At 49.2% G+C, this 12,810-nt stretch overlaps 2 protein-coding genes across 3 annotated transcripts in view; one reads left to right on the top strand and one right to left on the bottom strand.

The window, feature by feature from the left end:
- xpo7 (exportin 7) overlaps positions 1-8,529 on the top strand; it is a 46,543-nt gene extending 38,014 nt beyond the window's left edge. For both annotated transcript variants that reach the window (XM_023961183.1, XM_023961184.1), the window contains exons 17-28: positions 1,213-1,276; positions 3,505-3,613; positions 4,071-4,177; positions 4,404-4,492; positions 4,575-4,682; positions 4,760-4,842; positions 4,916-5,130; positions 6,066-6,204; positions 6,278-6,435; positions 6,513-6,611; positions 7,594-7,721; positions 8,233-8,529. In XM_023961183.1, coding sequence (XP_023816951.1) covers positions 1,213-1,276; positions 3,505-3,613; positions 4,071-4,177; positions 4,404-4,492; positions 4,575-4,682; positions 4,760-4,842; positions 4,916-5,130; positions 6,066-6,204; positions 6,278-6,435; positions 6,513-6,611; positions 7,594-7,721; positions 8,233-8,326 — 1,393 coding nt within the window. In that variant the 3' untranslated portion in view covers positions 8,327-8,529. The remainder of the gene's footprint in view (positions 1-1,212; positions 1,277-3,504; positions 3,614-4,070; positions 4,178-4,403; positions 4,493-4,574; positions 4,683-4,759; positions 4,843-4,915; positions 5,131-6,065; positions 6,205-6,277; positions 6,436-6,512; positions 6,612-7,593; positions 7,722-8,232) is intronic.
- Positions 8,530-9,993: 1,464 nt separating this feature from the next.
- On the bottom strand, positions 9,994-11,975 carry pbdc1 (polysaccharide biosynthesis domain containing 1). The gene is made up of 6 exons (XM_004084104.3): positions 11,712-11,975; positions 11,194-11,259; positions 11,063-11,122; positions 10,700-10,840; positions 10,414-10,525; positions 9,994-10,346 (listed from the first exon to the last, which is right to left on the bottom strand). The coding sequence occupies exons 1-6, from the start codon at positions 11,739-11,741 to the stop codon at positions 10,255-10,257; spliced, it is 501 nt and encodes a 166-aa protein (XP_004084152.1). The 5' UTR covers positions 11,742-11,975; the 3' UTR covers positions 9,994-10,254.
- Between the last annotated feature and the right edge of the window lie 835 nt (positions 11,976-12,810).

Here is a 12,810-nt window from a genome sequence, read left to right as displayed (position 1 = left end):
CTGTGAGTTACTGTGTGTGACGATGTGAGTTTCACTGTGTGACGCGGCGTGTTACTTGTTTGTTACTTTGTCTGACGCTGCGTGTGACGCGGCGTGTTACTGTGTGTGACGTGGCGTGTTACTTTGTCTGACACTGCGTGTGACGCAGCACGTTACTGTGTGTGACGCGGCGTGTTACTGTGTGTGACGCTGTGAGTTACTCTGTGTGACGCTGTGAGTTACTGTGTGTGACGCTGTGAGTTACTGTGTGTGACGCGGCGTGTTACTTGTTTGTTACTTTGTCTGACGCGGCGTGTTACTGTGTGTGACGCGGCGTGTTACTGTGTGTGACGCGGCGTGTTACTGTGTGTGACGCTCTGAGTTACTGTGTGACGCGGCGTGTTAAGGCCCGTACACACCGGGACGAATATTCGGCAGGCGTTATTCGCCAGCGTTTTTCGCCACGTTTTTTGTGTTCACACCCAGGCGATTTTCGCTGACGATGAGCAGAGCGAACATGCAATTTCATTCCCTGACATTAGATGGCGCTTAATGTAAAACAGAAATACTCCTGTACACAAGGTGGCGCTGCGCAACTTTACGCTTCTTAAAGTCGCTTTTCACTCAGAAGAAGAGAGCAAGTATTTACACGCTTGTCAGAATCAAACAAAGAAAACATGAATATTTCAAGCATCAGTAGCTCCAACTAGTGCTTGGTTCGGGGATATTTTAGAATGTCCGTCATTATTGCTTCGCGGCAGTGTAGACGCTACTTGGCGTCTATCTTCTTTGCTGGTATGTGTGCTCAGCAAGGCAGTTTTGTGTTTGAGCGCCCCCAAGTTGTGTTTTACTGTAACTTCAGAAGCTCCAGACACGTGAGCAAAAGCGCCATTCTCATTGGTCGAGTAGATTTCGACGCGACGCGTCGAAAAAAAAACAACGAACCCGAGGCGTTTTTTTTTTTGACGCTTTAACGCGTGGCGTTTTTTCGCGTCGGTGTGCACACTCTCGTTGGTGCCCTTTGTTTAGTCACGAGGCGTTAAACGTCGGCGAAAATCGCCGGCGAAATTCGTCCCGGTGTGAACAGGCTATTACTGTGATTGACGTGGCGTGTTACTGTTTGTTAGTTTGTGTGACGCTGCGTGTGATGCGGCGTGTTACTGTTTGTGACGCGGCGTGTTACTGTGTGTGACGTGGCGTGTTACTGTGTGTTCCCTTAACTCCCGTTTGCACGTACAGCAGCGTGAGGAAGCTGGTGAAGCTCAGCGCTGTGCAGTTCATGCTCAACAACCACACGGTGAGTGTTTCCTCCACGCAGACGGGAGCCTGGCAAGGTCAAAAATCTGACAACCGTCCTGTTTATTCATATATATATATATTACATATACAGTGATCCCTCGCTATAACACGGTTTACTTTTCACGGTTTCGCTACTTCACGGATTTGCATTGTGCATTGTCTTCTGCATTCTGATTGGCTAAAAAGTCACTCCGCTTCTTCTCTACCTGTGCATCAATAACGTTGCAGTTTAATATGTACACGTACGTAAATCAGCTTGCCAAATTTACAACACGTACGTGCAAATTCTCTTGCAATTTCGAGTTTCTCCAAAACCTATAGAAAAATAGCGACAACAACTGCCTATAATTATGTTCTTCTCCTGGACAAACACAGCTGCGCCGCGGGCTTCAATAGAAGAAAACACTGCAGAGCGGAGTCAGGATGCAGCGGCTCAGACTGAAGAGCAGTGAAATACACCTGAGTCACTATTTGTCCAACTGTACTTTGTATTTTTTTCATAATCATTTTAAATTTTCTCCCGTTTAATCCAATTACTCTCGGGTCGCGGTGGGCGGGGCTAATCTCCGCGATTTGAAGCTTTCTGTTCACATTGATGATTCAAATTATTATTTGACAGAACAGTACAGAAGTTATTTGTTGAAAAAACCTTTCTAAATTACTTTTATTTGTGAAACAAATGCTTGAGCCTGTGAAATGGTTTGTTCTTTCTTTTCAATGTATAATAGACTGTTTAATTGTATAATAATTGTAAAAACAAATAGAGGTTTCTACTTCACGGATTTTGCCCATCACGGGTTCTTTTTGGAACGTAACCCCCCCAGACAAAAGTAAAAATGGATTCCAAGTGTCATCAATCAAATATTAAAATATAAAAACATTTTAGAACCGTTTTGTTCTTAACTCTAAGCTCTAAGTTTTCTGGAGTCAAACAGAAGGAAACCAGGAGTTAAATTCAGAATTTTATGGAAAGAAGTTCACCTCTGGGTCCAATCCATTGACTGAGGGACCCCCGCCCCAAACAGGAAGTACCCAAAATCCCACAGACGTCTATAGAGACATAAACAGCTGTTATTCAGTCATTCTATTGGTCAGAAGAACCGTTCTGGGTCTGATACCTTTTTTAACATCTTCTTGATAATCCTCATTTTTTCATGATATTTTTTCTGTAGTTAGTTAATCGTAATGTAAACTGACCAATCAGATGCCTCAATAAAAGTAGGTGGAGCCACCTGGCCCCCACATCAAACGTTCAGAATATTTGACGGATATTGTAACCTGCTTTGAGTGGTAGGGGTGTGGCCTTCCAACAAGCTCACTTCTAATTGTGAGAGTGGTTTCCATAGAAACGGTGACTCTGCCCGATCACTGCTTACTGACAACGTCTGGCTCCAATGTGGCAGCGTGCGTGTTGTGAAAAAATGGTGATTAAATTGACTTCATTTGATTGGAGCTGGAAGAAACCATTCTTCTATGGGGGGGGTCACACTCAATATAGTTCTTAGATGCTGTCAGTGGTTGAAACCAACCAGGTTCTGCAATGGGGGGGTTCTGAAGGCAGAGAACGAGTTTTGGAGCAGAATGGTTCTAAATTATCCAGTTCAGTAAGGACTGTGAAGCGAGCAGAACCATGCGTAGAACCACAGTCCAACTGGGACCCAGAACAGGAACACTTGAGTTTTAGAAGTCAGAGAAAACCCAGTTTCTGCATTTAACTCAGGGTTTTTAAACCCACATTTCATAAGAGCCACAATAAGAACAGACGTTTCTTAATGGTAGAACTTCAGCCGTGGTTCTATTTGATGGAGGTTTGCAGTCGATTAAAGTATCTTAACATGCAGGTGGAGTAGTCACGTCTTGAAACTCCAGGGGGTCAGGATGGAGCTTCAGCTTCAGAAGTGATGTGGAAAAGAACCAGTGAGGGTCTTTAATGGACCGGAGCCTCTGATGTTTCCGGTCAGCTGGAGTTCTAGCATCCTGAACGTTCAGTCATTCTGCATCAGGCCTCTAGGGCTGCTGTCTGTGTGGTTTCCATGACTGATTACCTGGTTCAGGTTGTCCAGCCAATCACAACATGCCAGAGAAGAGTTTGTTGGAAAAAAAGCAGGAATGCGGCCCCCGAGGCCTGGAGTTGCCTGTTCCTGTGTTGTAGATGTTCCAGGTCTGACAGCAGACGGCTGGAAGCGCTGATTCCGGTTCTGATTCCGTGCTGCTTCTCTGCTGCAGAGCGAACACTTTTCCTTCCTCGGGGTCAACAACCAGTCCAACCTGAGCGACATGAGATGTCGGACCACCTTCTACACGGCTCTGGGGCGCCTCCTCATGGTCGACTTGGGTATGTACACATCTGAACGGCGTTTCTGAAGAAGAGGCTGACGTTTCAGATCTGAAACATGACTTTAAAGAATAGTTACATGTTCAGGGAAGTTTTTCTTTATATTTTCACATAGAAACTGTTGGTTTTCTTTAATGATAATAATGGATTAGATTTTCCAGACGCTCAAAGTTCTTCCAGTGTGTCCATCATTCATTCATACTTGGAGATGGTAACTGCTGATGCAGCCGCAGTTGCCCCGGGGCAGACTGGCAGTACCCGCCTCCCTTTTCTGCCATAAGGAACTCACTGTTTTAGTGAAGCCTTCACCCACCAGTGGACCCCGCTCATCTGCTCAACAAACGTTCATCTGTAAAAATGAAAACTGAAGCAAAACTCCTGTTTTCTGGATTTTAACTTGATGTTGTATTTGTGTGTGTGCACGTTTGTGTGTGTGCGCGTCCACGTGTCTGTGCAGGTGAGGATGAGGACCAGTTTGAACAGTTCATGCTTCCTCTCACTGCTGCGTTTGAAGCCGTTGCTCAGATGTTGAGCACAAACACGTTCAACGAACAGGAAGCCAAGGTGACACGCAAACACGTGCACACGCACACATACTCACATGCACACACACATGCAGAGGCAGACACTCATGAGCACTCCCACAGACAAACACACGTACGTGTTGTATGCAGACACATGCACACAGGCATGAGCAGAGACAGACGTGCACTCCTGACGACACTCACAGACACGTGCACAGTGACATGAGAGCAGTAGATGTGTGTCTGACCCCCACCCCACCCCGCAGAGGACGCTGGTGGGTTTGGTGCGAGACCTGCGGGGAATCGCCTTCGCCTTCAACGCTAAGACCAGCTTCATGATGCTCTTCGACTGGATGTATCCTTGGCAGCGTCTGCGGTGTCTGCGTCTGCGTCTGCAGCTTCTGCTGTGTGCTGGTTTTTCCTGAGCGTCTCTGCAGATATCCGGCCTACATGCCCATCCTGCAGCGAGCCATCGAGCTTTGGTACCACGACCCGGCCTGCACCACACCTGTCCTCAAGCTCATGGCCGAGCTCGTGCACAACAGGTGAAGCTCCGCCTCTGGAGGCTCCATCAGTCACTCCTCTGGTTGTGCAGCTCTCTGAAGTGTTTCTGATCCTGCAGATCCCAAAGGCTACAGTTTGACGTTTCCTCGCCAAACGGCATCCTGCTCTTCAGAGAAACCAGCAAGATGATCACCACCTATGGTACCAGCAACCCAGAGGAACCTCCCCCCGCCGCACATGAGGAGGTGAAGCTGACCAACTCTGGCGTTTTCAGGGAACCGCATCCTGACGCTGGGAGAAGTCCCGAAGGACCAGGTGTACGGCGTGAAGCTGAAGGGCGTGAGCGTGTGCTTCACCATGCTGAAGGCGGTGCTCAGCGGGAACTACGTCAACTTTGGGGTCTTCCGTCTGTACGGCGACGACGCTCTGGACAACGCCCTGCAGACCTTCATCAAGCTGCTGCTGTCCATCCCTCACAGCGACCTGCTGGTATGTTGATGTCACAGCAGCACGACTCAAACACGAGGCCCGAATTCAGAGTTCAGAGGACAAAATGCAGCCGTGGTCACGCCAGCTCAGCTTCTGTTGGTTAACAGAGCTGTCGGTCATCTTCAAACCCCTCCCTCTGCACAGGGAGCTGCTTGGACGTTAGAAACTCAGTGAGAACGGTCAGGTGTTCCAACTGCTCTGTGAGGCAACGCCTCCTTTCTGACGCGTTGATCTGTGAGGCCACGCCTCCTCTCTGGCTCGTTGCTCTGTGAGGCCACGCCTCCTCTCTGACGCGTTGCTCTGTGAGGCCACGCCTCCTCTCTGACGCGTTGATCTGTGAGGCCACGCCTCCTCTCTGAGTCGTTGATCTGTGAGGCCACGCCTCCTCTCTGACGCGTTGCTCTGTGAGGCCACGCCTCCTCTCTGACGCGTTGATCTGTGAGGCCACGCCTCCTCTCTGAGTCGTTGATCTGTGAGGCCACGCCTCCTCTCTGACGCGTTGATCTGTGAGGCCACGCCTCCTCTCTGAGTCGTTGATCTGTGAGGCCACGCCTCCTCTCTGACGCGTTGCTCTGTGAGGCCACGCCTCCTCTCTGACGCGTTGATCTGTGAGGCCACGCCTCCTCTCTGACGCGTTGATCTGTGAGGCCACGCCTCCTCTCTGACGCGTTGATCTGTGAGACCATGCCTCCGCTCTGACGCTTTGCTCTGTGAGGCCACGCCTCCGCTCTGACGCTTTGCTCTGTGAGGCCACGCCTCCTCTGCACTGCTACATAGACAGGTGTTGTCACCTGTGTCAGCAGATATCTGCATAGGAACACAGCTTTGAATGTTTGACACCATAACCAACCGCTCTGCATTCTTCTCAAGTGAGTCTGGAACCAATTTAAGTCTCTGGTTCTGGTCTGAGGCGGTTCTGGTTCTGCTTCCTCCAGGACTATCCCAAGCTGAGCCAGTCCTTCTACTCGCTGCTGGAGGTGCTGACTCAGGACCACATGAACTTCATCGCCAGCCTGGAGCCACACGTGGTCATGTACATCCTGTCATCCATCTCTGAGGGCCTGACGGCGCTGGGTAAGGCCCGCCCCCGCGGCGCCCCCTTCTGGTTTGTGCCGCTGCCGCTGCTGCTTCATGCCTGTGTTTGCAGACACCATGGTGTGCACTGGCTGCTGCTCCAGTCTGGACCACATCGTCACCTACCTGTTCAAGCAGCTGTCCCGCTCCACCAAGAAGAGGCCCGCTGCCATGGCAACAGACGACCGCTTCCTCCACATCATGCAGCAGCACCCGGAGATGATCCAGCAGGTCAGCTGAGCCCCGAGTCACACCTTCCTTTTGCCCCCCACCCTCCACATGGTGTTCAAGCTGTGGTTCTCCTGCAGATGCTGTCCACGGTGCTGAACATCATCATCTTTGAGGACTGCAGGAACCAGTGGTCCATGTCACGACCTCTGCTAGGCCTCATCCTCCTGAACGAGAAGGTGAGCTGGCAACAGGCCCCGCCCCCAAACACAAGGAGCTGTGTGCGCTAACGTCTGTGAACTGACATATGCCAGCAATGACGTCTGATTACCAGAACGGTTGCCTGCGCAAGAACATCTGCCAGCGCTAACCTTAGCGTATGCTCTCAGCATATGCCAACGTCTGTGTTAGCTAACATTTACCTGCGCTAACATCTGCATTTTCAATTGCCTCTTTAGGCGTACGCTAACGTCTGCGTACGCTAACGTCTGCGTGCGCTAACGTCTGCGTATGCTTACGTCTGTAACAACTGCGTACGCTAACGTCTGTAACAACTGCGTACGCTAACGTCCGTAACGTCTCTGTACGCTAACATCTGTAACATCTGCTTACGCTAACATCTGTAACGTCTGCGTATGCTAATATCTGTGTAGGCTAACGTCTATAACGTCTGCGTACACTAACGTCTGTGTACGATAACGTCTGTGTACGCTAACGTCTGCTAACATCTGTTTACGCTAACGTCTGTAACGTCTGCTAACATCTGTTTACGCTAACGTCTGTAACGTCTGCTAACATCTGCGTACGCTAACGTCTGTAACGTCTGCATATGCTAACATCTGCTTACGCTAATGTCTGCGTATGCTAACGTCTGTGTACGATAACATCTGTAACATCTGCTTACGCTAACGTCTGCGTATGCTAACATCTGCGTACGCTAACATCTGTAACGTCTGCGTATGCTAACATCTGTGTACGCTAACGTCTGTAACGTCTGCGTATGCTAACATCTATGTACGCTAACGTCTGTAACGTCTGTAACGTCTGCGTACATTAACGTCTGTGTACGCAAACGTCTGTAACGTCTGCGTATGCTAACATCTGCGTATGCTAACATCTGTAACGTCTGAGTATGCTAACATCTGCGTATGCTAACATCTGTAACGTCTGAGTATGCTAACATCTGCGTACGTTAACGTCTGCATGCTGTCATGTCTGCAGTATTTCGCTGACCTGAGGAACAGCATCGTGAACAGCCAGCCCCCGGAGAAGCAGCAGGCCATGCACTTATGTTTCGAGAACCTAATGGAGGGGATTGAGAGGAACCTGCTGACTAAGAACCGGGACAGGTACCCATCAGTTTATGAAGGTCCCAGCTGCCACGGGGGGGCGCTTTGGTCACAGTGTGAGAAATACTGGGAGCAGAAAAAAAAAAAAAACCTGCTCTTTTTATAATCCTGTTCTAAGAGGAGATCTGAAGATATTTTAATAAATAATGTCTGTTATTGATTTTAGGTCATTTTAACATTTAATTTTTAATATATTTAATCTTTTATTCCATGTAACCATGTGAATGAAAGTCAATTGACAATCCGGATATAGAAGTAGAAGCAGCTGTTACATCACTTCCTGTGGCTGTTGCAGCACTTCCTGTGGCTTCAGTAATACAATTTAGCAGATCACGGATCTGTGAATAAATGTTGAGAAGTTGAGGAAAAATATTTGAATTAAGGACTGATGTTTGTGTTTGCTTTAGCCTTTTTTTTTACCCTTCTGGCACGCCGTAGATGCTTTGCTTTATGAATGTTTTTACTGTTGCTGACCTCTTGTGTGTGTGCGTGTCTCTGTGTGTGTGTCCAGGTTCACGCAGAACTTGTCGGTCTTCAGGAGGGAGGTGAACGACAGCATGAAGAACTCCACGTACGGCGTCAACAGCAACGACATGATGAGCTGACATTCCTCACAGCAGACTTTCACCTGGCTGCTGGTCCCGCCCCTGCACCCCGCCCCACTCCTCCCCCGTCTCTGCATTCGCCTCCCCCCTCTCCCCCGGGCCCGGATGCCTGGGGGTCCCCCCCTGCCCCCTGACGCACCGCCGGTTCGACTCCCCGCCCCTCTTTTTGATAGAAGCATATATAAATATATACAAATGTATTCTAAAGCCAGTCTGCGCCTGATTGGCTCTTTCACAGAGGAGGGAGGGACGGGGGGGTTGCATGTCTGAGCACTCTGAATCACTGAAGGCGAGAGTGTTGACGACGGGGACGGTAACCATAGTAACCCGCTTCTGCCTGCCTTGTATAGAAACACAGAAACCAAGTGTACATTTTTTGGTAACATTTTGAACAATGTTTATAAATCCACTTTGAACCGGGGGGGGGGGGGGCAGAACCGCGTGATTGAGCTTTTTACAGTAGTGAGTTAGTGCAACATGTCTGTGGGGGGGCAGGTGAGGGCGGGTCAACAGGAAGTGGGGGGGGGGGGGGGGGGGGGTCTTCTGGAGAAGGTTCTGTTCCAGACCTGGACGTTCGGTCCGTCTGTGGCGGGCGGGAGCATCGGAGCGCCGCCATCGTGACACTAGCGGGCTTCTTCAGCTGAAACGGGGAGGAGCCGCGGTTCATCACAGACTAACGGGAGCGTAGAGGAGCTGAGGAGACAAAGACTTTCCAGAACCGCTCCTTCACCAGAACCGCTCCTCACGAACTGTTCTGCCAAATTCCCCTCAAGAGAATCAGCAGAACCCCTCGTGCACGTGCCTCGTGCACAGGCCTGCCGCTCCATCACATGTGAACAACCTGGCTGCAGCTCCGCCCCTCCCCTCTGGTGGGCCTGCTCTTGTTTACACTCTGGACTCCCCGGATCAGTTCTGGGACGACCCCCTTCAGGTCCTGCAGAGTCCTTCTGGTGTGTGTGTGTGTGTGACAGTGAACTCTAGAAGGAGCTCAGACAGCCACGGTTTGTGTGTCTGTTTTCGTGTGTGTGCACCTGCGTGGACGGGCCTGGAGGAGTCCGGCGGGGCCTGACCCCCCCCCTGCAGGAGGCCTAGGTGAGTGTGGCTCCGCCGTGCTGCTGCTACGTCGGCCACAGACTCTGCCGTCTGTCCGCGCTCACGTTGTTCCCGTTTGTGTTCCTGACGTGAATGTGTCGGCTCCTCGGAGCGGGTCGCTGTTCGGGTCGTCTGGACGTCTGCTACTCTAGTGTCAGCATTGTGACTGCAAATAAACCTCATTGATTTTTTGCTCCGCCCACTTGTCATTCATCTGAAACCATCGCTTTTTCCTCTCAGCATCGTCAGGGTCTTCATAACGTGATGGGGCGGTCCCGACCCGACCTTTCTGAAGGCCGGACTCGAACCTGTGAAAGCGCCGGTACCATAGAGCGAATACGTGAGCAGAACTCTGTTCATGGCAGAAACGGCGCTGATCCAAACCGCACATGGAAACGGTCAACTTCCAGGAGAGGCCCGTCACTGAACAGGTGGAACCGCGATCGGATCCTCAGGAACCATCACGGAACCTTTGATCTGCCGGGTGACTTCCTGTTTGAAGCTGACTCGGACCGGACCTTTTCCAGTCCAGGTTCTGTCACGTCTGCAGCTGGACGAGGTTCACACGTCATGAATTCACAGACGACACATTTGGTTTTTATTTTCTGTGTTAACAAAAAAAACAAGCAGCTTTAAAGTGACGGATGTTGAGTTTTGCAGAAAGTTTGTTCATGATGTCACTTCCTGTCCGAGGCGGGAACACTGTAGAAACGTGGATGTGGGAACGTCGGCTTTTAAACGTCCAATAGAACCGGATGACGAAGACTCCTCAGGTGGAAGATGAAGATTTCTCCCCAACAGAGTGAGGTCCTCTCCTGCAGGAGCGACCCGGTCCATCAGCTGCGGGGTTCTTTGGACCTGTAGACCGCCTCGTTGCAGCCCTCTCTGTTGCGGGCGATCTCGATGGCGAAGAACTGCACCCTGGTGGCTGCGAGCGGAGAAGCAGACTGTCAGTTTGTGGGCGGGTCCGCCTGCCGTGGAGGAGCTGAACTCACAGAAGATGCTGTTCTCCTCGCTGTAGCCCTTCTGGCAGTCCAGGCGCAGCAGAGTGCCGTAGTTGAAGTCCTCCACCAAGCCTTCGAACTGGTTGCAGAACGGACGCCACCTCTGCCGCGTCGGGACAAAACTTTCTTTCAGGAGCTGCTCTGATTTCTTTATCAAAATCTTTCCTGGTGCAGATTCTCTTCACAAACTGTCACTGACCCCACTGCATTATGGGAAATAATGTACCCTGCTCGTCCCCTGCTGCGCACAGCCACACGGTGGCGCTCAATCACCCACCTCCTTGGCCTGGTCAGACTTCAGGTCCTCCTCCTTGAGCTGCCTGACGTCCAGATCCTTGAAGGTTTCTCTGAAGCTGGAGTAGATTCTGTCGTCCAGCTTGGTCAGTTTCAGGAACTTGGGATCGACGGATGAGATGAGCTGGAAGCAGAACAGACGGAGGTCACGCTTCGCGCAGGAACGCCAGCGTTTGCACCAAAGAACACGGAGGAACCAGGAGCCAAAGCGTCCTGATGCAGATCCACTGAAACCAGCGGATCCAGCAGCTGATTGGGAAACAGTTTCTCAGGTGAACAGGTGAAAGTGTGGGCGGAGCTTTGGGTGCCTCAGGTGTTTGTGCAGAAAAACAAACAGGTACGTTACATTGAAGTAGACCTCTGCGTGGTTGTAGGCCTTCATCGCCCACATGACCTCCAGCCGAGGCTGAAACCAGAAAAAAACAGTCACCCAGAGATCCGGTGCACAGAGAAAGCTGCTGGCTGACGCGCACGTACGTCGTTTCCATACGCTTCTGCAGGCAGAGACAGAGCATGTGCAGCAGCGGAGGCCCCCTCCACCCCCTGAGGACACACAAGGCAAGATCACATTAAAGCTGCCAATGTCAGTGAAGGCACCACAGTGGCTGCAACAACCATGGAGGAAAATAAAGCTCCCAAATGTCCGAAATCCGTCTCTGTAGAAGCAGTTGCAGCATGATCCTCCCACCACCAACCCAAACAGTGAGCCGGAATGGCGATGGTTTCTACAAACTAAGCTTCAATCCACAGAAACGGAAAACTATGAACCAATTCACGACTTCAGGCGTTACAGAACCACGTGTCACGTCAATGTTTACCTGCGCATCCGTCCAGCACGTGCTGGGCTACAGAGTTACCGTTTGCTAACCTTCTGTCTGCTTCGTTTGCAGTTAACACATGTGTGTGTGTGTCAGACTGGCTCTAGATTCGGTACCGGAGCGGTTCTGAGAAAGAACCCTGACCGCAGAGAACGGAATCTGGGTTTGAAGTCTTACCAGAGCCGCCAGTCCGTCCTGCGACGCCATTTCTCCAGATCAAAGATCGTGTATGACGACAGAGGAATCCGATTATTATTTGGGATTTCTTTTTTAAAACTGTCAGACCTAAAACAGCTATAAAGTAATGTTTTAATGTAAAGTCTCAAATTTTAACCATTTTAGAACCAACTGTCCAAGAAAAATAACAATTTAATGTAATTTCAGTCAAAATGTCATTTCTTATGCAAGTTTAAGTTTTACGGTTCGACAACATAACAGAGTGAGAGATCCCAGCATTTATATGTGGTGACGTAACATCCTGTCAAAAATAACAGTAGCCGTTTGAGGCAGCGCCATCCAGAGGATATATAGGGAACAACAGAACTACAAGACAATGTAAATGGATTCATTTAGTAAAAATGGCGCTAAAACTAAAACATTAACAATTCTTAACGTAGATAAATTTAGGTTCGTATACAGAGTTAAATTTCAAGTTCAATACATTTCCATACATTTATTATTGCTCTATAGATATATTTTGTAATCACTTTTGTTTTTTAACACATAAATATCTAAAGTATCAAATATTCTTGATCCCTTTACATGATCGTTTTTGGATGCTGGAAGCCCAGAGACGTAATTTCTACTTGTTATAAACTTGAAAAAATATTTTTTTTTATCTTTTACTAAACCTAATTGTAAATGCTGGGTCAGGATAGAATATCAATATAATATAAATACATTTCTTTCAAACAGATAAAGAAAGAATAATACCAAGTCTCAGGGATATGAATTAATAAATAAAGTGTGTAAGGCTCAGGTACAATTACATGTTTACATTACAGATTTCACATTTTACATAGCCTCATTTTATGTTGGGAACACATTTCAAGACACTTTACAGCTTTTTTTTAAACTAATTGATCCAACAAATAGCCTGACCTCCAGCAGAAAGAAATAAAGATTTCATGAGAGACTTTACACTTATGAACTTCAAATGCAGCAAAGAGTTTATTCAGACCTAAGAGGCATCTAAACAACACGTGCACGCTGGAGGTCGATGAAGCCAACAGGACATCATCTGCAAAGAGCAGAGAGTAAGTCCTGAAGCTCCAGA

Source organism: Oryzias latipes, chromosome 12, assembly GCF_002234675.1.
Source record: "Oryzias latipes chromosome 12, ASM223467v1".
NCBI lineage: Eukaryota > Metazoa > Chordata > Actinopteri > Beloniformes > Adrianichthyidae > Oryzias > Oryzias latipes.
This window is presented reverse-complemented; position numbering and strand designations above follow the sequence as displayed.

What these genes read in the sequence shown, in the direction of transcription:
- pbdc1 (XM_004084104.3), bottom strand. Translation starts at nt 11,741, where the DNA reads ATGGCGTCGCAGGACGGACTGGCGGCTCTG. An exon ending in ACGCAGAGGTCTACTTCAAT is followed by an intron (nt 10,841 to 11,062) that starts GTAACGTACCTG and finishes TTCTGCTTCCAG; the next exon opens with CTCATCTCATCCGTCGATCC. An exon ending in CGAGGAGAACAGCATCTTCT is followed by an intron (nt 10,347 to 10,413) that starts GTGAGTTCAGCT and finishes CTCCGCTCGCAG; the next exon opens with CCACCAGGGTGCAGTTCTTC.